The 27,573-nt window shown below is 48.8% G+C and overlaps 1 protein-coding gene across 8 annotated transcripts; it reads left to right on the top strand.

The window, feature by feature from the left end:
- The first annotated feature begins 1,396 nt into the window (after nucleotides 1-1,396).
- PER3 (period circadian regulator 3) lies at nucleotides 1,397-27,446 on the top strand. 8 transcript variants are annotated; one of them, XR_014514198.1, is made up of 23 exons: nucleotides 1,403-1,501; nucleotides 5,864-6,495; nucleotides 7,690-7,847; nucleotides 8,290-8,405; nucleotides 9,242-9,443; nucleotides 10,268-10,316; nucleotides 10,771-10,913; nucleotides 11,511-11,589; nucleotides 12,145-12,251; nucleotides 13,214-13,370; nucleotides 14,966-15,071; nucleotides 15,223-15,351; nucleotides 15,851-15,968; nucleotides 16,207-16,330; nucleotides 17,349-17,476; nucleotides 17,865-18,074; nucleotides 18,863-19,132; nucleotides 20,196-20,908; nucleotides 21,306-21,377; nucleotides 21,967-22,159; nucleotides 23,574-23,688; nucleotides 24,810-24,960; nucleotides 25,927-27,446. XR_014514198.1 is itself a non-coding variant. In XM_083452064.1 (22 exons), exons 2-22 carry the CDS (start codon nucleotides 6,206-6,208, stop codon nucleotides 26,059-26,061), a joined length of 3,759 nt encoding a protein of 1,252 aa, XP_083308190.1. In that variant the 5' UTR covers nucleotides 1,397-1,501; nucleotides 5,864-6,205; the 3' UTR covers nucleotides 26,062-27,446. The 8 variants fall into 8 exon arrangements, 6 of the variants coding, with proteins under 6 accessions (XP_083308190.1, XP_083308193.1, XP_083308195.1 ...); XM_083452064.1 differs by lacking the exon at nucleotides 21,306-21,377 and having other exon boundaries at nucleotides 1,397-1,501; nucleotides 23,574-23,754; XM_083452067.1 differs by lacking the exon at nucleotides 21,306-21,377.
- Nucleotides 27,447-27,573: the final 127 nt, after the last annotated feature.

Genomic DNA, 27,573 nt, shown 5'->3' with positions numbered 1-27,573 from the left:
CAGGCTGGGAGCTGGAAATGTGGCAGCAGCTGAGGGGCCACAGCCGCTTTCTCCATTCAGGGCCTAGGCCAGCCTTCCCTTCCTCCCCCCAGATGGTGCCCTACACGAGTTTTAGATGCAAGCCAAGCACAGTGGCCTGATGCGGATGGCAGCTGAGAGCTTAAAACATCTGAAGGGGGTCCATGTAGGGGCAAGGCTGGCAGAAGTGCTTCTGTGGGCTGCAGCCCCCTTGACCAGATGCATAAAGAGCTGCAAACAGGGTTGGCAAAGGTGTGTGCGTCAGTATTTGATGGAGGCGGGGGGGGGGGGCGGCAGGAAACGGGGAAGTCAGATGAAAATAAGAGGCAATAAAAAAGACGTTGCATATTCTGTCGTAAAACACGACACACCAGCCCAGATAGGTCGATAATGCAAACATCCTGGCATTGGCAAGCCCACGACAGTAAGACACTTTCAGCACTTGGAGCAAACTAGTTTTGTGAAGTTCACTGAATTAGTTGAAGAATATCTGAACCGCAACCTCAAAATAGTTCCCTGGAATGTAATTGAAATAAGATTTTGGAACGCAGAAATAAAGAAAACCACCAAACCATCAATTTTACCAATGGGGGGGGGGGGCACTTAAATTATATAACTTGGAATTTGAACGATTCGTAGTTGTAATTTTTTCTAATTTGGTATTGTTATAATGGGGCTATTATTGGATTGCAATTGAAAACTATTTTTTTAAAAGTTTTGTCTCGTAAAATTGAAAACTATTAAAAATTATTTTTAAAAAAAGTTTTGTCTCGTAAAAAGAGTAAACTACGAAGTGGAACCAGCTCCCTTTTTGGAAATGCTGAACTTGGGACCAGAACTTTTGAAATTTTTATTTTTTTAATTTTAATCGCCTTTCCAGGCTCGGGAGTTTTGCAGGCGGCCTTGGAGATCGACAGAGATTGGCAACGGGCAGCCAAATCCGTCTGGGCAGAAGATCTCTAGGAACAGCCACTTCCGTCCTGAGAGGACACACTTGCGATGAAGATTGCGGGAAGCAGCTGGGCGCGCCTCGCAAACATGTTTACGGCGAAGCGGCCGTTGCTGAGCATGCGCAGCAAAGGGCAGCCGCCTCCCTCCCCACCCATTTAACCACCGTTCGCTCCCGAGCATGCGTGCGGGAGAGGAGTGAATGCGCGTGTGCACACCACACGTTGAACTCCCTTTTCGGCTCCCCTTGTTCCAAGAGCGGGCGGCGGTGGGCGTGACACCCTCCTCAGGCACGAGGCATGGAAGCGCGACCTCCCGCGGGCTCCTCCCTCTCGCTACCAATATCAACTCCGGCCCTCTTTAAGGCCCCACCCTTTCGGCCCCGCCGCTCCGCGCGCCGGTCCAATCAGGGCACTCAAGAGGATGGCGCGCCCGCCTACGGGCCCTGGGGGCGGGGCTGCTGTCACGTTGCGCGGATGTGTGTAAAGTGTGAGGGGAAAGAGCGAGCGGAGGCGAAGGTCGGTGCTGATGGCGGGTGAGTGAATGGGAGAAGTGGGGCGCCCAGAGCCGGGTTGCCCCCCGCCACCACGTGCGTCCTGAGGACTAGCAACTTGGCTGGAAGCGGTCGTTTTTGTGGGGGAGCGGGGAGGAGTAAAGGTAAAGAGTTGCCAGTTGGTGTTTGTTTTGAGGAGGAGTCGCCTAAAAGACACGCGCTTCAATTCAGCTCAGTCGGTAGAGCAGGGAGGGTCTATTAATATCAGGGTCGTGGGTTCGAACCCCATCTCCATTGTAGGGGGTTGGACTAGATGACCCTGGGGTCCCTTCCAAGTCTAGGACAGATAAAAGGGCGGGGTTTGCCGTAAGGATCGCAGTCAAATGTTTCTCCGCCCAGGTTAAAGCTCCCTGTGGCCGTGGCCCCCCTTTGTCTTGAGGTCTCTCTCCTTGCCTGGCTTTTGCTCTCTCTCCCCAATCGTGTGTCTGAAGATTGCGTTTACTCCCAGAGCCCCGAACCCTCCAGGATAGGGAGCAGGAGAAATCTGTTTTGCTTCTGTGGTTTTTTTTCTGTGGGGGTTTTTGGGGGGGCGGGGGGAGCTGCTTTGCTTTCTCTAGGTCTAGGACGGGGTGAAACTTCGCCTGGAGTCGTTTTCTGCTGCTCTGTTGCGTTAAAAGCCTCCAAACCTCAAGGGGGCGGGGCGGGGAAAGGGCTGGGAGAGACCAGCACAGCAGCCTCACGGTGCCTTGCGTGGTGGTGAAAAGATGCGCCCATTGTTTAAACATTGCAATCAAAAGTATAGTATAGAACTCCTCCCAGGTCTCCACCTCTTTCTCTCCCACTAGCCCACTTCCCAGGAATGATAATAAGCATTTTTGCTGTGTTTCCTTTTACCTCTCCATGATTCTCATCCTTGTATCTGTCTCTCCACCAATCGTACTGTAGTGGTGGCTATTGAGAACAGGGTGACACAAGGATGGGGCAGGGGGTGGGGCGTGATACTTTGTGTATATATAGTTTGATTTCTATCTATGTTTAGTTGTTTTCCAGTTTTTTGTTGTTGTTTTACTGTGCTCTTATTTTTATCCGTAAGCTACTTTGTGTCCCTGTCGGGAAAAGGGGGAGTATAAATAAATAAACATAATATACAATAATAATTAGTATTGGGCTAAGCTATAGGGGTCATTGGGATAGGGCCCGCTGTTTAAAGGAAGATCTTTTTCCTGCTGTGAAGTAGGATGTCCATTAAATATTTTGGTATGTACGTACGCACACACACACTCTTTGTTCCCTTTATCTTTAACAGTTCTTTACAGGTATGGTCTTCACCTGTCACAAGAAGATGTGTTTCAGATTAATTCTGGGGCGGGGGGGGGGGGAGAGGTTTAAATAGTTGGCTGCAAAAACATCTTTTGAAACTAAGCAATGGTCTCTGCATCATCTAATCTAGAGCACCAGAAAGTTCAGAAAGTAAAAATCTGCAGTCCTAATTTGCTTAGTATTAGCTACCATGTCAGACTATTGTGGGAATGGAATTCCACTTCACCCATAATTTAAGATGATTCAGGAATGTGGCTCATTTGCTTTCTGTTCAGTTAGCCAGGGGACCTGAGTAGTTGTGCAGGTAGTTATGAGTAGGTTCCTCACAAAATTTTGCTTCAGCACTTGTCAGTTAAACGCTATTTCCAGTTCCTCCATTTTAAGACACACACACTGTCTTGGGCACACTGCCCTGTTTCCCCCCACTTCTGTTCATACTAGCCTCATTCAGATCTTCATGCCCTCAATGTTACTAGGTGCCACTCAACCCCCAACCTTCCCCTGATGAGACTTTCAGGCATGTTTAGGTGAAAACTTAAAAGCTTCTCCTTCTGCCCCTCCTCATTTAAGAGTCCCCCTTTAATAAGATGTGGAGTGCACAAGATCCCTTGCGGGCAGATCTGGTGTAAAACTTGTATGCAAGTTGTGTTACCCTGTTCAGGACTATTGCCAGAAAAGATCTATTGTGCAGTGTTTTTCTCCCACTCCCAATTCAGCTTGGATTTATTATTTTCTTCTTAGAGTCATCTTTTGTGACATCACTGCCTGCAAGCATTTCTGAGAGTGCTTTTCAAGCTTGCTTTTCCTCTGTTGCACTGGCTTTGAAAAAATTATTAATCCTGCCCCCCAAGAGGAAGCCCACCCTGTTACAGGAAAATAAGAAGCTTGTTGCACAGTATGGACTTTGGGGTTTTGACAAAACATTACAATCTGCTGGAGTTGGACGGTGGAGCTGTTGGTATTTATGGTCCTGTACCAGGCTAACAATTAGCAAATAATTTTCACTCTTCCATTGCTTCATCTAGTGTTATATAAGCAAGTGAAAAAATGCCCTGGAAGTAATTCATAGGAATTCATGGTGGCACGTTGGTCCTGATTGCCTCCCTGTGGGCCAACTTGCAGCCTGGGAGAAGCCCTGAGGAGCTCCGTCTACCATCTCGCTTGGTGAAGAGTTCTGGAGCACTCAAAGCTTCGTATTATTTTGTGATATTTTGGTTGCCCCAATAAAGGTCATGCCCTATGGAGGACTTGCGGGTTTGTTTTCCCTTAATAGCCACCACAGCTACCCTTACTTTTTTGTGTTGCTTCCTTGGCAGAATTTAATGCCCAATGGTTAGTGTTGTACAACATTGTAGAACAGTGGTAGGGAGTGACTGGCCCTCCCAAGTGTTGTTCGCCTCCAGCTCCAGACAACGTGGCTGATGGTCAGGGAGGGTGGGAGTTGTAACCCAGCAACACCTGGGTTTTTGAGACCATTTTGCTGGTCCAACTTTGCACAATGGAGGGGTCATCTCCATACCTACGCACTCACCTGCAGATTGAATCTCCTGCTTTGGTTATACTCCTGTAATAAGGGGTGGATTCCTTGCCTCCACACTTCCCTTGGAGGCTTTCACTCTCTGAACTGCATTTTTTTTTGGGGGGGGGGAGAGTCTCAAGTCCAGGAATATCCCCCTGAGCTCATTTTCTTCAACCAGGGGTGGGTCATCTGTGCCCCTCCAAACGTTTCAGGCCTGCAGCTCCTATTTTCAACCATCCTGGCTTCTGGGGCTGGTGGGAGCCGAAATCCAACAGCCCCTGCCATAAACAGTCATTGTTGTGACCCGAGGAAGCAGCTCAGCCAAAAGACACTTTTACCAAACCATTTAAAACATGACATGGTCCTGTTTTTGTTTTTTGTTTGAATTTTATTTCTTTTTTCCACAAGTCCTGTTTTGTTGGTCCCCAGATAAAGCTGCAAACAATGTGAAGCTGGGACTCTTGCGCATCACATCCCTCTGCTTGGGTTTGGCAAGCAAGCCGTGAGGCAATAAGAAGAATTTCAGGTTGGGTGTTAACAAGCATTATGTAATCATGGAGAGGAGCATGAGACTCAAGGCAGTGTCTCCTGGAGGGTCCTGGAAGCTGTTGTGAACAGAACTTGCAGTGGAATCTGTGGCAGTTTCAAAAGTTCCCTTTTCAGCAAACATGCTGAGGATTGTGCTGCATGTTTTTTGCCCAGATTTCTTTAGCATGTGGTGTATTAACTCGGACGGTCTATTTGAAAAAGCCTTTTATGGTACCTTTACATTCGGTTATAGCAGAATTTATTGTCCTTACTGTAAACTCGTCTTTTCTTTGTTGAAGAATACCTTTCAAGTTGTGCTGTTCAGGAGTTCTAGCTTAGATACACATGATCATCAGGACGCTTACTTTTTCTTTGGCTTTTGATGCATTTTTCTTGAGTATGCTGCCTAGCAAGGTGGCAACACCCCTCAATTTAATTAGAAAGGGAGTCTGTTGCCTGCAGCCTTTCAGCAGGTTGACTCCAGTTTCTGTTGGAGAAGTATTGGTGAACCGCCTGCAAGTGTGTGGTGGAGCAGCAGCAGCAGTGACTTGACTGAAGCACTGAGAACCAAGCTCTGCCTGCTCTCGTGTGACACTCCGGGGATGGTTCTGTGTGTGGGGTCAGCCAGCTATTCACCACAAAGATATATTCGAAAAAAGCAAGTTTGCTGAAATCCACCAAAGCAAAATCTCTCTTTGAGTGTTCTTTTCCCTCCTGTAATTGTACAGTGAGCACAGTCAAAGTTCCATATCTCAGGAGGAGCCTCCAGGAGTGCTTGAAATATGGGGACAATTATGTGTTAGGGTGCTGGGCTTCCCCCTCCCATGGTTGCAGTGGTAATCAGGTCTTCTCATGGACCCAAATGTGGTTATGGAAATGCAGCAGTCTGGCTTCAGTGCTGAGACATTTCAAAAGGAGTAAGATGCACCATCCTCATCTGGTTATGGGCTATTCTTCTCTCTTAGTGGAGATGTTCATCATCATTAGCTTGTCTTTCTCTCTCTCCCTCTCCCTCCACTTGGCTTCTGTTTCACCAGGATGAAGGCGCTGCAGGATGAAGGCGAAGGGGAGATGGAGTCGTTGAAACCAAAGGCTTCTGCAGCTCTCAGTCGGGAGAGCTGTCTGAAGCTAACTCCCCACAAAAATCTGGGGCCATTGGGTCATCTTCAGACGGAGAGGATGCAGTGATTCTGAACACTGTGCCCATCCAGAGGTGTCACATGAACGCGTTGTTTTCAACAGTAAAATGAAAAGGGGGCGATTGCTAATGCCAGATTCATGCGGTTTTCAAGGTGGCTTAGAAGGGAGAACTTGAATTTGACAGTGGACCAGGCCATGGCAATAGAAGCCTCCTTACTGTAGCCCTTTGTCCGCTCACTATGAATGAGGACCTGCTCCAGGATGACTTCTTGGACCAGCAGGAAAACTGGTTGCCGGCCAACTTGGCCGAAATTGAGAACCGGGAAGGCGATACTCCTGAGCAGAATGGTACCTGCGAAGAAGCCGCCGCGCAGATACGTTATGGTGGAAGTACAGAAAGCAGCTCCATTGGAACTGAGTCCATCGGGACCAGCACTCACTGCCTTGAATCAAATGGCAGCTTGGCCAGAAATCCTGATGGGCAGGACAGATCTGTAGGTGGCAGTGGTAGCAGCAGCAGCTGCAGCAGGTAACTCTTTTTGCCAGTTTGATGAAAAGCATGGCCGCGTTCTGATTCTAAAGTTGGCGCTTATAATGTCCCAGGGTTGAAACCAGGAGCTGCTAGAACTGCTGGGCCTGAATTTAGGAGCCAAGCACCATATCTTTGGGCCATATTTGGAGGTATTCAAGTATAGACCAGTCAGTTGTGGTCACAGAGTGACACTTGGGGGATGAATGGATGCAAAGTTCCAGGGAGGAGCAGGTGACTCTATCTTCCCTTCATCTCTACCATCCAAGAATTGGGTGGGCTCAATACCGCCCCCCCCCCAAATCGGGTAACCTTCACTGATACATGTAGTGCTTGCTTTGGGATGAAGGCATCCCCATCATATTAACCAGATTTGGCAGGAGTGAAATAAGAGTTGCCAGCTGATTTCCTCCACACAGAGCAGAAATGCCCTTCTAAAGGCAGTACTGGCTTAATGCAGTCTTGGCCAGCCTGGTGCCTGCCTTCGACTAAAAGTGGGTTAATCCCTTAATCCACAGATCCTTTCATGCAGCAGCAGACTCCCCGCAATTGTGCATATGATTGGCATTGTGGGGGGGGGGGGGGAGTTGCAATAAAAATTTAAAACCACAATAGTAAGGCACAGCAAGTAAGTAAATTAAACCACAGGAGACTTCAGAAGCCACCAGAATACATACTTTCTTTTTAATTCAAAACCCCCGGAGAAAGAAAGAACTGTTCCCAGCCTTCCTAGAGAGGCCATTCTACAGCTCTGGAGACAAGGCCATGCTCCTAGCCATGCCTCTTGGAAAGCAGGATATGGAGCAGGGTTCAAAGTGGGGGCATAGGAGTCCATACAGAGGGCGCTATTATCTTGGGCCATAATGGCTTTTAAAGGCATGCTTCAGTGCTCTCAGGTATTTTAGCTGAGGGCCAGGCAGTCTGAAGTGTTTATGAGGCTTGTGACAAGAAACATAGAGCCTGGAATGTGCGAAGTGCCATAAACAAATAGGGTTCCATGCGCCAGCATTGCCCACATACTGGTCCTGTTACATGACAGAGCTCCAGATCCTTCTTTACAGCACAAGGAGCAACCTTTCTTTGTGCTGGAGCAAACATGGCTTTTAGCTTCTCCCCACCCAAAGCAGATATCACCTAAGAAAGGCCCTTCTTTCTCAAATGTGCTGTTGTGCGTTTTTTTGTATTCATCTGCAGCGAGCTGCTTTGTTGGAACCAAAGTAATAATAGAAAGCTGAAGCGGCTGATCCAGGAAATGAAACAATATCTCCCTGCAGAGCAGGTGGAGAGTTGCAGCAAGGCCAGCACCCTCTGTGCCCTGAACTACGCTCTCAAGTGTGTCCAGCAGATCCAAGGTACGTGGGTGCATTTGAAGAAATCCAACACTGCACGTGTCGGCCTGTGCCCCAACTCCCATCCATTGGCATGGCTGTATGATGCTGGGGATTGAGTCCAGTGTTCTGGAGGGTGCTGAAGGGTGGCACATGTAATGGCAGTTTCCTGGGTTCCATCTCTCTTGTGCTCTCTCACATGAGCAAGCAGTGTAACCCAGGAGGATGCACATGCCGAGGCAGGGACTATGAGAGGGCACACAGAATATGTTGGGCTTTCAGGAAGGGGCCACTGGGCACCCGTGGTGTACAGTGATAGCATGATTTTGAATTCTTCCTTAGAAAGGGATCTTGAATCTGGCATGGTCATTTTACAAACAGGGTTACGTGAGAAATACCCAAATTTTCCACCTGCTCATTGCTGATTTCTCCTCTCTGCCTCTTGCTTCCCTTGCCTCCTCACCAGCTGACAGCAAAGTTTCTAAGTCTTTTGGTAAGCATGGAGCACATCAGACCGATGCCCCTGTGTATGGAGTGGAAGAGCTGGCAGCCATCATGTCTGAGCACGCCCCCAAAAACACAGTGAGTGACCCGAATGCTAATTGGGGCTCTTTGCTCATTTTAGGTGTACTGGTCAAAGAGTTAGCAGCAGCTCAAAGACGCTTCATAAAACGTAACCACCACAAAATGGCTGTTGTCTTCCTTCACTGTAAAGCTGCATCTCTGCTTCACTCTTAGAGAAGGGGTGACAGAGACCTCCCAAGAAGTGCTAATGAGTGATAAAAGCAGTGAGCAGGAATTGGTGGATCTGTCTGTGTGCAGGTCCCTGGGACACTTTTGTTTCTCAGCCTCTGGAAAACACAAGGCCGCGAGGGTTCTGTGTTGATGTCAGTAACCTATCTCCATCCTGAATCAGGTGGGGGAGGGACCTTTTAGATGAAGCAAGGCCACATTCCCTAGTAGGTGGATCCAGAAGCTGAAAGCAAGGCAGAGCAAGAGATGTGTCCCTTAGCTTTGTACAGCTGGCTACATTTCAACCAGAGAATTTCTTAAACATGCATATCTCCATCTCCACCCTCCAACTAGGCAAGCAGGAAATCTTCTCACACTTCAGGACTCATTCCTCTAGGCAAGAAGCACTTGGTGGAGGGCATGGAGTGGGGCTGCTGGTAGAGGAGCAGGGCTTGAGGAGAGTCCCAAGAGAGGGAGGCATGGAGGGCACATTTGACCCTTGGACCTTAAGGGCCCTTGCTTCTGGTTTAAGGACATACCATGTAGCTGAGAAGCGGCAGGTGGCAACTGGATCCCGATTTGTAACCCGAAAACTGAACATCTGTGTCTCTCTGTGATCTTGTTGGCTTGCCAAGTAGCTCCTGCTGTTCTGGCTGTGCTTGAGGATTATGCTTCTTTTCCTCTAGGACACCTTTGTAGCCATCTTTTCATTGCTCTCTGGGCGGACTGTGCATGTCTCTGAGCAAGCCGCCTCTGTCCTGAATTGCAAAAGGAAATGCTTGGAGTCCTGCCGCTTTGCAGAGCTGTTGGCTCCCCAGGATGTGGGCGTCTTCTATACTCACACCAACCGGGCTCACCTGCCACTTTGGAACACGGAGGCCCCAAAAGGTGACTTGCTCTGCCTGGGGAAATTTCATCTTATGTGCAAGGTTCTATAAAATGCAAAACACTTGAATGAGTTATAAATATTGTGCTTCAGAGAAACACAGAAAAACACAGAAACACAGAAAATTAACTGGTTTACCAGTAATTCTTGTGTTGCTATTACAGTATTGCAGCACATAGACACTGCCTAACCCAATGTCTGTCTGTCATCTGACAGGACATCTGGTACTTGATTCGCTCACCTATCATAGTTAGCCTGTGGGGTTGGGGACAGATAATGTCGTTTAAAACTTGTGCAAGCTCTTGCAGCACTGAAAGTTCAGAGACTAATCCTGGGAGAAGTGGGCTGAGGGTGGAGGGGTGGGCAGGTCAAGGGCACAAAGAAGTAGTTGGTCTTCTTTGCATGCAGCTCATCTGGCCATGGAATGGGAGCTGAGCGTGAGCTTTTAGTGGCATAGGAGAGCTGAAAATATATTTCACATTTGGCAACTAATGCAGCTCTTTGGTTTCAGATAGTACATGGGTAGACGAGTCTAAAAAGTCTGAGGCACAAATTTTCACAGCTGTCTAGCAGCTATGGTGACTCATTTACCAGAAGGAATGTATTTAGAATTAAGTCTAGAAGTATATACTCAGTTCTCACCCAACTAAGCCTGCTAGAGCGAAATATACTTCCCCTCCCATCTTCTCTGGTCTTGGTGGGCAAAAAGGCCATCTTAGTTTTTGAAGTAGGTCCTGGAGGTGAGAGGGTACTAAGATGTGCATGCTGAGAACAAGGAGAATTATTAAACAAATGTTGGTCTCTTTATGTATTTTTGCCCTTACAGACTCACTTTATGAATATGCGCAAGTGAAGTCCTTTTTCTGCAGACTAAGGTGAGTATTATGCAGGATTATGGCAAGAAGAGGAGTGTTACAAGCTATTTTCACCACAACCTTTCTGTGTGCATGTTGATTCCCAAGCATTTCAGGATGGTAGTGGTGACATTTTTTCCTATCACCACCCTGCTTCATTTTATGAGATTAACTGGAAATAGTCCTTCTCTCCCCCCTCCCCCCCTTGGTAGTATGGAGTAGAATCTGTGACTACAAGGTGATCCAGTTTCTTACTAAAAGGAAGCGTTTTGCTGTAGACTGTTCCTACTGTTATAACACTTTGATGCTAAAATGCTGCTCTTCAGAGGAGACAAAGGAATCAAGCATCAGAGTGAATTAACAGGACAGCAGCTTCCTCTTCCTTCTAGCCAGAAACCTAGACAATCCCTTGCCATTTGGAGTAAACTTCACCTGTAGCTGACGAATCAATGGTTTTCTGTTGTTTTGTTTGCAGGGGAGGCAAAGGTCAGGACCGAGAGAAGCACTACTACCCATTCCGGATGACCCCTTATTTGATCAACTTCTCTGTCTCTGACCCCAGTGGGCCGATGTCTTGTTGCTTGGCTCTTGCTGAAAAAATCCACTCTGGCTATGAAGGCAAGAAAAGGGGAACTCCAGTTAAAATTGGCTGGGCTAAAACCCAAGTGTGTCATGCTAGATTCTGTTATGTTTCCATCCCATCTTCTTCTGGGGATTAACTTTGGGACTGGATTGCACCCAGCATCCCTGTTAAATGGTCTGTGTGTGTCTCTTGGATGTGTAGGGATATAGACAAGGCGGATGCTTTCAATTCTTGTGAGAACCAATTTGACAGAACATTCCAACTTCCTGGTCAGCATGCAAGGGAATATGGACTGTAGCCAAGTAGACCCACTGAAATTAATACCACCTAAGTTAGTCATATCCGTTAACTGCAGTGGGTCTGCTCTGAAAGGCACTAACCCTGGATAAAAATGCCATTACTGTAATCTAATTTTGTGAACGAAGGGAGGTTCTAGATGGAACAGTAACTCTTCTCTTTCCTCAGCCTCTTTTGATAAGGAAGGGCTCCTGAAACCCAGAGAGAGAGTTCCTGAAAGTGTTGAGTGTTGTGGGTCGACTGTCAGAAAGGAAAGTTGTTTGGGTTCACATGAACCTCTAAGTGGATCTTGAGCTATCACTGATATTTTGTGTTTCTTTCTTTTAAATTGTTAGCTCCTCGAATTCCTGTAGAAAAGAGGATCTTCACCACCACTCACACCCCAGGCTGTCTCTTTCTGGAGGTGGATGACAGGTGATGACTTTTATCTTGCTCATACATATGAGATGTGTTGCTGGCAATGCCAGAGAGAAATGCCATTAGGGGCTGATACGTTGTCTGTTGCAGGCATGGGGTGCGCCCCTGCAGAGCTTGTTGGACTCCACCTGTGAACTGTCCCGGCAGGCAGCGTGGCCAGGGGTCCGAGGTGGCAATGGGAGTTAGAGTCTAGCAACACCTGGAGGACACAGATGCTCCCCACACAATGGGTGTATTGCTTGGTCTTATCCTAATAGTAACCAAAGAGCTGTCTCCTGAAGGCTTTTGAAAACACCCTGAACTCATGAAAGGTTCGACGAACAGCTGAAAAAATGCAGCCCTCCTGGTGTGGAACCATTCATGAATTGGTGGTGATGGGAATGGCCTTTCTGGGTGATTGACTGAGATCATAGCCATCATGTGCTTAATAGTGCCATTTTCTTGATGTTTAAAAGCCCCCATCCCCAGTTTCTATGTCACAAAAGGCTCCCTTACAAGGTTGGTGTTTGCACTGTGCTTTTGTCAATTGGCTGCTGCATTGCTTGATTTCAGGGCGGTGCCTCTGTTGGGATACCTGCCCCAGGATTTGCTTGGGACGTCCATCTTGCAGTACCTTCACCCGGACGATCGACCCATCATGGTAGCCATTCATCGTAAAGGTAAGTTTCAGTCTCTCATCTGCCTTTGGACCTGATGTGGGTGGAGGGAGTGTCCTCAGTGTCACAAGAGGAAGGGAGCAGGTTTTTCCCTGCTCAGCTCCCATTCCGTGGTCAGACGAGCTGCATGCAGGGAAGAGGGTGGTGCTGTTTTGGAGCAATGAGGCCTTTGCGTGCGTTCTCTCTCCCCAGAAGTGGAGGCTTCCACTCCCATGGTGTAGTGCCTGTAGGTGAGCCAGTTGCTCATCTAAGGGGGACTATTTTTGGGACCATTTGTTCTGCATGTTTTTTAACTTCAATCCATTCTGGATTTTATTTCAATTTGTTTCTTAACCTCTTCATTCAGGCCATAGAACCCATAGCAAAGGCTCATGGGATTGCAATTGCAAAGGCTCCTGCGATTGCTAACTATTTTATTGCTCTTTTCATGCCATTTTGAAATTTACTGCTCTTTTTGGGCTGTTTTTGCCCTTTTTGCAGTTTAAATTGATTTAATTATCTCCTGATCACACATGAGTAGAACACGTGTAAGTGGGGAGACACCTGTATTATGTTCACTGACCAGCAACAGCTCTCCAGGATTTCTCTCCCAACCCTACCTGGAAGTCATAGAATCAGAGTTGGAAGGGACCCTGAGGATCATAAATCCAACCCTCTGCAATGCAGGAATAGGCAGCTGTCCCATATAGGGATTGAACCTGCAACCTTGGCTTTATCAGTACCATGCTCTATCCTATCCAACTGAGTTATCCAGGATGCCAGATGCTGAGGATTGAACTTGGGATGTTCTACATGCAAAGCAGACACTCTACCACTGGTTGCCCCCCCCCAACCTCTCTCCTTCTGGCCGAGAAGAATGATAGAACTTTGCATTAAACCAGTTCCACTAGGTGTGGGCAGGCCTTTGTGTGCTTCCATTGGCTGTTGTCAATCTAGCCTTGTCTTTGTCTCTGGCTTTTACTCAGTTCTGAAGTTTGCGGGCCGCCCTCCCTTCGAGCACTCGCCCATCCGATTCTGTACTCAGAACGGGGACTACGTCATCCTGGATACCAGCTGGTCCAGTTTTGTGAATCCGTGGAGCCGGAAGGTCGTCTTTATCATTGGGCGGCACAAAGTCAGAACGTAAGCCTCCTGAAGCCACCGTGTTTGGGGTTTGTCATCTTTCCCTTGACATCCAGAGCCAATAAGGAGAATTCAGATTGGATTGATACTGTGCTCCTGTGTGTGTGGGCCTGTAGAACTGGTGTAATAATTTAGGTTTAGTCCTACTCGGAGTACAGTCATTAAAATCAATGGCTGTGGATAGCTTGGGTCTGTTCATTTAAATGGGTCTCCTCTGAGTAGGACTGACGTGAATACAACACAAAGATGGTGAGGCATGTGGCATATTACAAGGGCTTTAAATAAAGATGATGCCAATTTATCAGAGCAGGTCCAGTCAGCATCTTGCATGGTGCAGCAGTAGCAATTTCCCAGGAGTGCTAAGCTAAGGCACTGCTGTTTATTCTGGCTCTCTGCTCTCCAGGACCTGTTGAGATGCTAAGCGTTGAGCCTGGGATCATCTGTATGTAAAGCATGTGCACCTCCCCTTTGCTAAGGCCAGAGCAGATCTGACTTGCATCGTTTTATAAGCCACAAAGTCCAAACGTAGGAAGATTCTGGCTAACGGAATGCTTGTGGCCAGTACCTGGAGGCTGGAGCTAGACAGGGAGCCCAGAGGAGACTGAGGGATTCAGATTCTTTCTGTCAGCTGACTTCTGGCTGGGCGTTTGCAGCTGAATCTTTTGATTCTTAGTAGACCCTTCCAGGAAGACCCTGGTGCTGGAGCCTTCTGGCAGGGAAGCAGACCAGCAACTCTGAGCTTCGCACTGAGTCTGCTGCTTCCTTCACTTCTGAGGCTGGGGAAGGAGAGTGTGAAGAATCAGGGATCCAGGCAGGGCTTGGGAGGGGCTATTGGGGGCTCAAGTGAGGCATCCGTGAGATGGAGCTCTTTCAGGCTGCCTCAAGACTGCTGGGCTTTGGTGCAAGGCCCTCAGCTTCTTCCTCAGAAAAGCTTTTCATGGGGTTTGGGTTGGGCAGGATCCTGACGCTTCGTTAAAATTTGCCTTCGCTGCAGCAAAAGAAAGGATGCCATGCCGGATATTATTGACATAGAATTTCTGTTTTGTGTGCAAATTGTTCATTGTTGAAATACTGTCTTCTCATGAGCCTCTCCTCTTGCTGCCAGGGTATTTCTTAGACCTGCTCTAGCCTGTTTGGGCTTCCTTGGGCTGCCACAGACATTTCTCAAGCTCCGCTTTAATTCAAGCCTTGTGTAGGAAAGCTCCTTACTTGGAAAAGCGTTTTGTTTCTAAGATATTCTGAAAATTCATTTTCAATTTGTGTCATTAGCAGATAAGGCCAGTTGTTTCCTTTTCTTTTCCCCACAGCAGGAACAGATTTCTTTGAGTATCCAACTGCGTACTACTCAGGTCTACCCTAAGTTAATCATTTTCATTCACTACAGTGGGCCAACTCTGAGTAGGACTTGCATTGGATACAACCCTCTGTGTTTACTCTTTCATCAGTCTGTTTAACATTATCCAGCTGGGGAGCCAGAAGAACTCTGCTGCAGAGCTAATCCCTTTCCTTGAATAACTCACTCCTGTAATCTTGTGAAACAGACCTTCCCTCATCTAGTGTCAAGATGACGCTCTGCTTCCATTCATGCTTTGCAGGAGCCCTCTGAATGAAGATGTATTTACAGCAAGAAGCAAGGGGATGAACAGGGTTGACAAGGAGATCTGGGAGCTCCAAGGACAGATCTATAAGCTGCTTCTGCAAGTAAGGAGGGGAATGCAGCTCCAAGCTGGGATGCCTTCTGTCGGGTGGGGGCCGGGTGCATGTCAGCATTTTCCTCTCCATGCAGCTGACAGGAACGATTGCTGCAACCCTTCCCAGGCTTTGGAATACCTCTGTTTTTCTTTATTTCCAGCCTGTTTATAGCAACGGTTCTAGCGGTTACGGAAGCCTTATTAGCAATGGATCTTACGAGCACTACATCAGTGTGGCGTCTTCCAGTGATTCCAATGGGAACTGTGCGGAGGAAATACAGAGAGAACTGGTGAGTCTCTGGTCATTCACAACCCGCCTGCAGTGTGGGCAGCAGGGGATGGGGTGTTGTGGGGGTGCCTCTTGCCTGTTAACCAGCAAGGAAGCTTATGAAGGAAATGGATTTAGAGAAGTTTGAGTTAATGGGTATTGTATTGTATTCTATTTTTAAAGTTTTTTGTAAACTGCCCTTTGTCAAAGAAATAGAGGCCCTCTGCCATTAAATATACCCAGTAATGGGGCCGAGTCTACAAGCTGACCATGGCTACAACATCCTGCCATTTTTTTGTACTGCTGTTTGTGTTCCACTGTTCCCTTCCCACCCACCCTTGCTTTTGTGTAACATCTTGCCTGTTGAAGAGGCCCAAGGAGAACTTGAAATCCCCACATACCTTTGCGATGGCTTGCTTGCTCCGAATGAAAGTCTTGACCAGCTGTGGGTTTGGGAGGTTTCTCTTATGGACCAACATTGCTACCTTTGCTTCATTCATCCTTTGTTCCCCCTGCCCCAGATGTCCTTACAGCAGATCTTTGTGGATGCCAACAGACTCAAGAATGTGGGTCAGCAGCTGTACATTGAATCACACAGTAAGCCTCAAGAGGGGACTCCCAGGGCAGAGCAGCCAGGAGGTGAGTTCATGGGGGGCGACAATGGCCAGGGAGTGGAAGGGATGCATCGTCGAGGGTGCCTGCCCCAAGATGGGGGAAATGGTCCAAGACAGATTGATCTTTGGGGACAACAAACATTATAATCTGGAGCCAATGGGGATGACATTGAGACAGGGGCAAGTGGCCAAGTGGTGGTGGTCGCCCCACTCCATTGTAAGGGACATTTTCTTTTCCCCTCCCCACTCTCCCAATTTTCTAGACCAAAAGCCAGGTGCTCCCCCTTTGACTCTCATTGACCTACCAGCTGAATCTTGTGATGTTTTGAGAAGCACCAACCACGTCCTGTCCTATCAGCAAATTAACTGTATGGACAGCATCATCAGGTAATAACAGCATGGCGTCTTAGCAGGTGTCGATGCTCCTGAAGTCTTGACTTCCTCCTCAGTCCATGCTAGGCATTTCTCGTGCCAGCAAAATTCAGTTTTTGTACCTCATTGTAAAAAGAAAAGAGTGAACTGTCTGTGAGGCACTCGGAATGAGGTGCTGCTTTCTCTGGTGAATCATGTTATTTCCCCTTTTTCTGTTGTTTTGGACTACTTAGCTTTCCTTTCTGCAGCCTCAGGGCTCCCAAAGCAGGTTGGGGCAGGGGGAGACATAAATACAGTCATATCTTGGTTTTCGAACAGCTTAGCTCTCAAACGTTCCTGAACGCCGCAAACCCAGAAGTGACTGTTTCAGTTTGCGAACTAGTTTGGAAGCCGAACATCTGATGGGGCTTCCGCGGCTGCTGATTGGCTGCTTTGGTTTTTGAACATTTTGGAAGTTGAATGGACTTCTGGAACAGATTCCGTTCAACTTCCAAGATACAGCTGTAAATAGAAACGTTTATCAGAACAGAACCACACTCAATTCTAATAATGTGGCAGAAATTATATGGTGCCTATATGGAACCAGGATTACATTCAGGCAATTCCCAGCATCATCCTAGGCACCAGCAGCTCCCCCCCCCCAAACACCCCTTGAGGTCAACGGGTGGGGCTGAGCAGCTAGATCTCTCTTGGCCCTTATGGGGGGGGGGGCACAGTTTGCTCTCCTGTTGGCATCATTAGACCATTCTGTTTGTATGTTTGAGTGTGGTGTTTTATGTTCTCCCTAACAGACCAATGTATTAAGCATAGAAGTACTTGATAGAATTTCCCCACTTTCTAAAGTGTCAGAGGACCATTGGGGGGGGGGGGGGCGAAGAGAATACCTGCATAAATTCAATGAAACAGAGGGTTGGATTGATCCTGGTCTTTGAAACTTGCCTACTCCTTTGCTCCCATTCTGATTGGTTGGGTGGACAGCTTATATTCACGGACTTAGAATAGGAAGATGCTCATGCCAGGCTCCTGATTGCAGATACCTGGAGAGTTGCAACAGTCCCACCCTGAAAAGGAAGTGTGAGTCCTCTACCAATGCATCCTCTTCATCCTCCGATGACGACAAGCAGGCTCACCTAAGCCAGTATGACAAGCAAATCTTGGAAGGTGAGAGGGGAGCTCAGGAAGGTTTTCAAGGATTTTTTCAGTTTGCTGGCAGCACAGCTGGAGGGTGCTGGTGGTAGCTCTGCTAATAGCTGTTTCTGCCAATATGCTCCAGCGCTTGATGTTCTTTGTGGAAATGACTTCCTACCCAGGTACTCTTTTTTCCCCATTCAAAAGCCCCAAATTTAAATTGATCAGCTTTTCTTTTCTTGGCTGTGCTTCTGCTGCGTTGTATCTTTGAAAGCATTTGCTTTGAGGTTTGTAAGCGGAGGTTGGATGGCCATCTGTCTTGGATGCTATAGTTGAGATTCCTGCATTGCAAGGGGGTTGAGCCAGATGAAGCTCAGGGGTCCTTTCCAACTCAACATTTCTATGATTCTTCTCCCACTAGATGCTACCAAGCTGCCCTTGGTTGATTCCCAGCCACCTGCGACGCCCAACCTGGAAGGCGACGTAGAGCAGCAGGCCCCAGCGAGGGTGGTGGGCGGTGCTGCTGCAATGACTGACCTGGCGCTGACTGCCAAAGCATTGAGCGTGGTGTCCGCAACCAGCCAGTGCAGCTACAGCAGCACCCTGGTCCACTTCCCACACCCGGAGTCAGGTAGGTTGGCAGACGGATCTTGCCTCTCTTCCGAGAAAAACACAAAACCTCCGAGCTCCTTTGCTTACCCACCCACCTCCTCTCCCAAGCAAGCAGTGTTTGCCTGCATAAATCACATCCAGTTAGAATGGATGAGGTGCCAGGCAGGGCTGGTCGTTCTGCTCTCCCGTCTTGGGGTCTCAGCACAAACAAGTGAGCCATGCCCTCCTCAAAGGCTTTGGGAAGATGGTAGCTGGATGCTGTCCCTGTCCTCTGGCAGCGGTGTAGGAACCTCACTCAGTGATTGTGGGGGACAAATTGCTTCCTGTTTATAGGCAACATCCATTGCAATGAGCACCAGTCACCTTGATTTCAGGTAGGGACCTTCCAGTTCTGTTCCAGGGAGCACACTTATTCACAGCAGTGCTTAGAGTTCCTCTGGCCTTCCTTCCTTTGCCTGGCTAGACATTTGGGCCTAAGTAGGAGAGGGAGGTCCAGTGCCCAACCAGCCGAGAGTCCCAAACGCCTTCTCCTCCACCACTTCCTCCTCCTCCTCTTTTTCCACATATCATTCCTGTGCAGCAGATTCTCGGCGGGATAACTTTGATTCAGATGCTGTCAATCAAACGGTATCTGACTTGCCTTCCATGTGGCATGTGGCTCCCCCTTTTGCAGCCTGAATAATCCATTCCGGTAGCCCTGCACAACATCTAGGTGAATATTTGGGTGGCAGAGAAGGAGGTTCCCGAGTGTTGTCGGCTGCCTCCTCGGGAAAGTGTGGCTGACTGTCCTCCTCCTACCCCTCACAGAAGCCACGGCGCTTGAAGAAGCCACTCTGCAAGGTGAGCAGGTGGAGCCATCGCTGGCCAACCCCACACCCAGCGCAGCTGGGGCTGGAGCCACCCTGGAGGAAGTCAGGCTAGTGGGGCTGACCAAAGAGGTCTTGTCGGCTCACACGCAAAAGAAGGAGCAGGAATATGTGGACCGCTTCCGCCAGAGGGCCCTGCTGTCCTCATACGGGCCAGCCTACCTCCAGCACGGAGGGGCCAGGAGCAGCCAGCCTCCTTCCCAGGACCAAGGTAGGAACCAAGTGAGCAGCAATGGTGGGGGAGGCAGAGCTGTGGCAGCTCCCCATAGTGCTCTTGTTCTCCTCCCTACAGGCCACTGAAACCTGCTTCTCTGTGTTTAGGGAAATAGCCCTCCCCATATTCTTGAATGGTGTTTGTTAGGGGAAGCATTTAGCTTAGGGGCTTAGAGAGGTCTCTCTCTATTTGGCTAGGGAACAGGGTGCTATGAGTCTGCTAGAAGCCAGCTTGCTTGCTGCTGTACCCAAGAATACAGCCTGTACCACATTGCAGTTGTAGCCTAGGTTGCAGATTACACTCGTAATGTGAGCAGCAGAGGCACAGCCAGAGACGCATCTTTATTGTGAGAGCAAAATGAAAGGTTGTTTTTGGATTGACTGAGAGGGGAGGAAGGGAACGAGAAGCGAGCAGCAATGAGGCAGAGGAGGCTGGAAAGTGAGAGAGTTTCCTTCCTTATATCTAAGAAATATGTTGGGGTAAGGATGGGGGAATGAAGGTTTTTCAGCGGCAAGAAGAGGAGGCTTCTTGCAGGCAGTCTTTGCTGAGGGCAGAACGAGGCCCCCAAAGAGCCAGGCCAGGCTTCTGCATTCATCTCCTGACAGCGCCTTGAGAGAAGCGGTTCAGGGGTTCAAAGAGGCTCCCAGCTAGGACTTCTGCAGGCCCAAGAGCTGAGCAGAAGAGGGTATGCCAAGAGGACTGCACCTGAAACCACAAAGTGGTGCCGCCTTGCCGGAGCCACCAAACTGTTGCCCTCTAGTTGCTGTTGGGCTCCAACTCTCTTCCCCTGAGTGGAGAGCACCTGCTGGGGGGAGGACTGCAGGAGAGGGGGAGGGGAGAGGGCCTTAGGGTCAGGCAGGTGTCAGGATGGGCAGTGTGACTGCCTGCTTTCTATCCTCAACTGGGAACCAGAGCTGCTTCTGCGCCTCTCCTACTGTCTATAGCAAAAGCGCTCTTGGCTTAACCCCTTCCTTGAACAGTCACTTAAACAAAGGGTGCTGCTCCCGCCTGCCTCTCTCTCTCCTCACAATTTCTCTGCCTTTGGCTTTTTCCTCCGCAGACGAAGTCTCTCCAAAGCAGACCAGGCCGGTGGGCTGGAAAAGGAAGACCAAGCCGGGGAAGTTCAAGCGCCAGAAACCACTGGGCTCCCCCGACAGCAGGAGCGGTGCTTGGGAGGCGGATGCTTCCCAGGGACCTCACCCTGGGGCCCCAAGCTTCACCCTCCCTGCCGATCCTTATGCAGCAACGCCTGGTTTCCCTGTTGCCTCTCTGGGAGGAGGCCCTGTCTTGCCGCCTTCTGCCACTGCAGCAGCCCCAGCCACCCCACCTTACCTGCCCTGCAGCATCCAGCCCCTCCCAGCATTCCCTGCTCCATACATGGGCGGCTTCATGACTGTCCTCTTTCAGAATTTCCCAGCGTATCCTATGCCACCGCCGCCTCTTTTCCCCCCTCCGCCTTCCTTCCCTGCGCAGCTCTTCCCCTGCCCCTCTGCTACTTCCTACCCCTGCCCTGTGATGCCCCCGGGCCCTCCTTCCGCTCTCCCCGTGGCAGCGCCAGGCCCCATGGAGCACCCTTCACCCCCCTCTACCCCAGTGTCTGCTGCCGAGGAAGAGCAGCCTGCATCCTCGGGGGATCCGCCCCACCAGAGGCTCTTCAGCAACTCCCGGAGCAGCTCCCCTCTGCAGCTGGACCTGCTTCAAGAAGAGCTGCCCAAACCGCTGGAGCTGTCCGGCACAGCACAGGCCCCCCTGGCAGGCACAGAGGCCATGTGTGTAAGTTCCTGCAAGGGGCATCCCGGGTCAGGTTTGGGGAAGGGTTGGCTGCCAATGGTGGCAGATTCAGGGGGGGAATAGCGTAGTGCGCAAGGAATGCCACTCCCCACAATCCCAGCTGTTTTCTTGCTCCGTGGGCCACAGAAGGAGCTTCTCCGTCACAGATCTGTGGGGCCTCATGAAGCTGGTGGTGGGGCATCCCACCCAGAGATCCCTTGCAGTCCATGCTGCTTATTCCGCTTGGGTTTGGGTGGTGCTCTGCACATGGGGCACGGCAGCTTCAAACATGGCAATTCATTCCTCCCCCCCCCCCCTTTCTGTCCTGGTCCTTCTGGCTCTTTTGGGAGCCGCCTAACAGCAGACGGTGGTTGTTCTAATTACGCCCTCTGTCTCCCAGGGATGCAGCTAAGGAGCGAAGAACAGGGACTTCCTGCGTTGGGTCGGTTTCCGTTCCGCTGTGTTCTCAGAGGTGGGAATCTGAGTTTTGCAGGCAAAGAGGAAAAAATGTATTGGCTCCAGATTGGACTGGGGAAGCTGGCACAGCTGCACTTTGGATGGGTAGAGGGTCCCAGGCACATACAGCTGCTGTAGCTGTGAGTTGGGCGCAGCCGACTGTGGAAATGAGACCCCCTTTGTGTGTGTGTTGTGTGCTGTCGTCTACCATGTGCTTTGCGTCTGTGGCTGCATTGCACCATATGAAACAGCAGCAGGAAGCTTGTTTGGTCTCTGTTGGCAGGAGAAATCCTTGGGTTTAAAGCACCCACCCCTCCAGATGTTTTGGGCTCCTATCAGCCCCTGCCAGCGTGTCCATAGTACACTGGGAGTTGTAATCCAAACAATCTGGAGGACAGGTTAAGGAAGTTTGCAGGGCTCGCGGGCCGTATTCGCGCAACCACATTATCTGGCTCCGCGACAGGAGTCTTTTACTTTCAGAACCAGCTGAGCTGGTACCAGCTGCTAATCCTGACCCCACCTGGGTGCCTGCAGAAAGCACCGCCATCTCTCCTTGAGCCTGGCAGTGACTTTGTGTGGATGGATTTGTCCCATTTCCTTTGCAGGATGAGGATGGGGAGGACAGCGTGAACAATGACAGCCACTCCGTCTCCAGTGAGTTCTTCGACCTTTTGCTACTGGAAGATTCCCAGTCTGGAAGTAGCTCAGCGGCCTCTGGCAATGGGTCTGCCGAGTCCAGCTCCTTGGTCTCTGGGTCCAATGGCTCCAGCTCCAACGAAACGTCTGGTTGTGGCACAGGTAAGGCAGGCACTCTGGGCACGAGAGGGAGACCCTGAAATATTTGACAGTGGCAAATGTTAGTCCATGGTTGGGGCAAGCCAGTGCCTTACAATGCACTGTGTGAAGGAGGACTTCCTTTGTCTGTCCTGAATCTTCCAACATTCGTCTTCTTCTGATGTCCCCAGCAGCTAGTATTATGGGAGAGGGAGAGGAGCTTCTCCTGATCCACTTTCTCCACTCAGTGGGGGAAGTTGTTCCATCCCTTTATTATTTTGATTGCCCTGTTTGAACCTTTTCCTGCTCTGCAATATGTTTTTTGAGTTGAGGTGATCGGACAGTACACAATATGGTCTTACCTCGAGTTAGAGATGCTTCGGGTTGTGCGATTTCGGGTTGTGCACCACGCCGAACCCGGAAGTACCAGAACAGGTTATTTCTGGGTTTCGGCGCATGCGCAGACGCGGCGCTGTGGGTTACGAATGTGCTTCCGCACGGATCACGTTCACAACCCGAGTGTCCACTATACTTCAAAGGCACTCATACAACACATTTGTATAAGGGCATTGTGATATCAGCAGTTTTAGTTTCAATTCCTTTCCTAACGATCCCTAGCGTGGAATTTGCCTTTTTCACCACTGCTGCACACTGGATCAATGTGTCTTCAGTGAGCTATCTGCTACAATCCCATTCTGACCCCATGAGCATATATGTGAAATTAGAAATTTTTGCTTCCGTGTGCATCACTTTGCACTTGCTTACACTGAATGTCATGTTACAATTTCCTGCGCATAGACCCCCACTTTGGAGCTCCTCAGAAATGCCTCTTTGTTTTAACCACTTTGAACAATTTGGTATCAACAGCAAACAAGTCTACCTGAGTGCTCACCTCAACTCTAGATCATTTGTGAACAAGTTAAAAAACACAGGGCCCAGTACCGATCCTAGGGGAATTCTAGATCTCTCCTTTTGGAGGACTGCCCCTTGATTCATGCTGCTTAGCAAGTTCCTTATCCACAGGAGGATCACTCTGCAGCAATTTCATGTTTTTGCTCTCGGGTGCATGTTATTCAGACCCAGTGATTTGTCAGTCTTTAATTTGTCAATAAAAACTGCTCCTTGTCACTGCTGTTCGCTTCAGTTCCTCAGACTCCCTTCCTGTGAAAGTAGTTCAGGCACAGGAGGGATCTGCCCGGTGTCTCCCACTGTGAAGACAGATGCAAAGAATTTGCCTTGGGATCTCTGCAGTCCCTTTTTCTTGAGTGACTGGGCCACAACCTAGAAAGAGAGGAAGTGCTGTGTGTGTCAGCTTCCACAGAAAGAGAAGCCCAAAGGGATTTGCTAGCAGGGGAACGGCCACCCTCCTCCCTGCCTTGAGATTGGCCTATGCAGAAACCCACATTTCATTTGTGTCCACCCACCTGTCTCCGAACAGGCAGCGGAAACAGCAGCAAATACTTTGCCAGCAATGATTCCTCCGAGGTCTCAAAAAGGGGGAAGAACAGCGTAGAAGGAGGAGAAGAGGCAGAACGGCCACCGCAGCCAGCCAGGTTGGTGTGGAGGACAGTGAATAGTTTGCCTGAACCAATCCAGATGACCTACCAAATGCCAAAGCGGTGAGAAAACGCCTTTGCTTTGCTACTTCTCCAAACTAGGTAGGCCCTCCTACCTTCCACAAGGCAGCGCTGGGAAAATTGGGATGGGGAAGGGCAAGCGGTTCAGGAAGGGGAGCAAAATAGGATTTCCGTAGCTTAGTCACCAGCAGGCCCCGTGATGTTTGCCCCCTTGTGAGGTGCTGGACACACTGGGTTTTTATTGTTGCTGGGAGTGGTGGCTATTGAGGGAAGTCTTCTCCATCAAGGAAAATCTCCTGAAACTCTCACAGGCACCATCCCGTCTGTCTCCGCACTGGAGCAGAAAGAGCATGTTCTGATGAGCATCTTAACACAATGGATGAAATGCAGAATGTTTTTGTTTTTTTTAAATAATGGGTCAGGAAGAGAGGTAAATGGAGGAAAAGAGAGCCATGTGCAGCCCAGTCCCGGGTGGATGGATGGATGTGTTGCCAAGGGGCAGATCTGCCTTTCATGCAGAGTCTTTGGAGTTACATTTGGGAGGTCCTCTCATCACTCTGCTGCCTCTTCCCTAGGCTGTTGTTGAGAAGGCAGAGGCAGCCCTGAAATGTCTTTGGAGTTGTTTTCAGGAACCTGAAGGGATGGACCAGTTTGAGGAAAAGCTTATACAGAACAGAGAAGTGCTTTGGGTGGGGCTTAGGTTTTGCATCAAAGTGCCAAATATGGATGGCAGAGAGCTTGTGATTGGAAAGCAGGGAAGATTCAGTTCAGAACGGATCTGTTGGGCCTCCAGATGTTGGATTATCTAAACTGCACCCTAGTGTCCAGCAGGATCAATGATCAGGGACAATGGCAATGAGAGCTGCAGCCCTCTAGGCATGGCTGGGGTACAAAAGACCTGCCTTTCTGTAGCTTTTGCAGCTAATGTTGTTTCAAGGCTTCTAAGATTTTGGAGGGTGCCACACCTTCTCTGTAGGACTCTGGGTGGTGAAAACTAGCTGAACTTTATGCAGAAGATTGTAGGAGGAGGTGATGTCAGGATTTTGGCTTTGTCGGGCTGGTGCCTTTTTATCTAGCCAGCTTCTCATCTCTTGCAGAATTGCAGAGGAGGTGCTGAAAGAGGACCTGGAGAAGCTGGCCACCCTGGAGAGCAAGCAGCCCTGTTTCTCAGAAGGGCAGAAGGAGGAGCTGGCAGAGGTCCACCCCTGGATTCGCACCCAGACTGTCCCCCAAGAAATTGACACCCAAGTAAGGAAACCTGGGTGCATGGAAGCTGGTACTGTGGGTTTCAAATCCATGTGCTCTCACTGTACTTTTTCCGGCAACTGCTCAAAACATTTTTGTTAGGGCCAGCCCATCTGAACACGTAGAAGCTGCATGTGATTTACTTCCTTTTAACCACTGCTGACTTCAATCGTCTTTTAAATACTCTTAAATACCTGCTTTTAACTGTGTTTTATCAATCATTTTAATGTTCTGCTGCATATTTTTGTAAACTGTTTAGGAGCTCTATTACCATCACGCTGTTTATAATATATAACAACAAATTCAATTTAAAACACACACACACTCCTTTTCCTTTCAAATTGAGTTTGAGCCTTAGTGCAACATACTACTCAGTAACTGTCCTCAAGTAGAGATGGGAAGGCCTGGAAAAAAACCAGAAAAAATTGCAGGGGGGGGGGAGAGGTTTTCCCTCAGTTTTTTCCAAAACTGTTTTTTAGAAGTCCATGAGAAAAATGACAAAGAGGAAGAAGAAATGGAAAATGATAGTAGTAGTTCAGAAAATGAGTTAGAATAAACTGCATGTATCTGTTGTGTCTTCCGTTCCTTTTGTTAAAAAAACACTACTCAAAGGGTAGACCTATGGAACTTAAATATTGACTTGGACCTTGACTTTATTTGCTATTGGTGCTGTGGCAAATCTGGTTATTTTTTATGTTGATGCTTTTTTGCTTTTTTTGTTGCTTTAGAGGGAAAAGGGGGGTGTTACCTGTTTTATTTCAATTCAAATAATTTGTAAAGCTCCTCCACACTTAACTTTTTTTCTATTTTTCCAAAATTTCTATTTTTTACGGGGGGAAACAGTTTTTTCCTCATGGCTTCAAAATTTCTGGAAATTGTACATCTCTAAGCTGGAGCAGGTGGACCTTTTGTCCTGCCCAGGAGGGCTCCATTCTTCCATGTTACTCACCAACTTCCTTCCCTTTCTAGGGCTGCATCATGTGTGACAACAGGAATGCCGGCTTGACTGTTGTTGCCGGGCTGGAAGACAGAGATCCTCAAGAAGAGGACAGCAAGGACCTCCTTGAAGAGACACTGCTGCTTCCACTACAGGCACCACCCTAGAGAAGCCCACCCTTCCTGTGCACGTGACCCGGCTCATCTTTCCCTCTGGCTCTCCAAGATGCTGGTTCCAAAGGCTCACCCTCACACCACTCCAAAATTTCTGAAATTACGGCAACTGATACAGTGGTACCTTGGGTTACATACGCTTCAGGTTACATATGCTTCAGGTTACAGACTCCGCTAACCCAGAAATAGTACCTCGGATTAAGAACTTTGCTTCAGGATGAGAACAGAAATCATGCTCCGGCGGCACGGCGGCAGCGGGAGGCCCCATTAGCTAAAGTGGTGCTTCAGGTTAAGAACAGTTTCAGGTTAAGAACAGACCTCCAGAACAAATTAAGTACGTAACCAGAGGTACCACTGTAGTTGGTTCTTGTTTGAGATGAAGCGGCAAGGGCCCCTCTATAAATGACCAGTTGGTTCCCAGAATCCATGAGTAGTCAGGTGCACCTGTGCTCATCACACACACACACACACACACACACACACTTCACCAATGGGACTTCCCCATTGGAGCTGGATTAATGCCTGGAGATCATCAGGCCGGATCTCATCCAGTCTTTCCTTTTCATGGCAGAGAGCCAGATTTTCCTCTCTCCCACCCCTGGAGGGCCACCCACCTGTCAATCACCTTAGGTCATAGCGGTGTCAGGTGATGCTTTTCTGTTTGAAGCCAACTGCGGGGTTTTCAGGCAGTTCTGTGTAGACGGTGCTCCTCTCCTGCCACTACTTTTGTTGAATCAATTTTGGCTCACCAAGGAATATATTAGGGTTATCGTCATTGACGGCTGTCAGTTTTTCAGAAGTAGAAATAGCAGCATTTTAAACTGACAAAACTCTTTCTGGAGTTCCCTCATTTCTGCCTTTGAATTACACCCAGGATCTGCCTTCTCTTGGGTTGGTGTGATGCCAGGCAGTTAGCCGGAATAGAAGGAAGGGAGAGTTATTTTTCCCCTCCTTGGGAACCCCTTTCTTAAAGAAGAAGAAGAAAAAGTTGTCACTGACTAAGTTTTCTTCAGAGTAGTCCCATTAATGCACCTAACGTAGCCAGGACATTTTAACTTCTGTGGACCTACTCTGAGTAGGACTCATGTGCTACAACCCAGTATATATAATGTTGATGCTGCTGATAGAGACCATGTCGCCTGCAGCAGCTCAGGAGGATTTGCTCTAGGAATGGGACACATACACTCACCCCATTGCAAGCCACAATGTAGAATGTATAGTTCCAATTAGTTATCGGTGGGATTTATAGACTGGTTTTGCGGCAATAAACTTGTTTGTACCATACTTTTCAATATGTGCGTTTTTAAAAGGTGACCTGTTTGTGCGTGAGATGGGGAGATTTTTTCTCTTTTTGAAACAAAATAAAATGTGAAAATCTTCTTCCTGAGTGTCATTTTGCAATTTAAAATGCAGCCCCAGCACCACCTTCTTTCTTCACCACCACCACCACCAACAACCACAACATGGTGCCTTTCTGCTGTTGGACCTTCGTATCATTGGGGAAGT

Source organism: Podarcis tiliguerta (assembly GCF_965153285.1).
Source record: "Podarcis tiliguerta genome assembly, chromosome: 8".
NCBI classification, from domain to species: Eukaryota; Metazoa; Chordata; class Lepidosauria; order Squamata; family Lacertidae; genus Podarcis; species Podarcis tiliguerta.
This window is presented reverse-complemented; position numbering and strand designations above follow the sequence as displayed.

What these genes read in the sequence shown, in the direction of transcription:
- PER3 (XM_083452064.1), top strand. Translation starts at nt 6,206, where the DNA reads ATGAATGAGGACCTGCTCCAGGATGACTTCTTGGACCAGCAGGAAAAC. An exon ending in TCCTTTTTCTGCAGACTAAG is followed by an intron (nt 10,317 to 10,770) that starts GTGAGTATTATG and finishes TTTTGTTTGCAG; the next exon opens with GGGAGGCAAAGGTCAGGACC. An exon ending in GGTAGCCATTCATCGTAAAG is followed by an intron (nt 12,252 to 13,213) that starts GTAAGTTTCAGT and finishes GCTTTTACTCAG; the next exon opens with TTCTGAAGTTTGCGGGCCGC.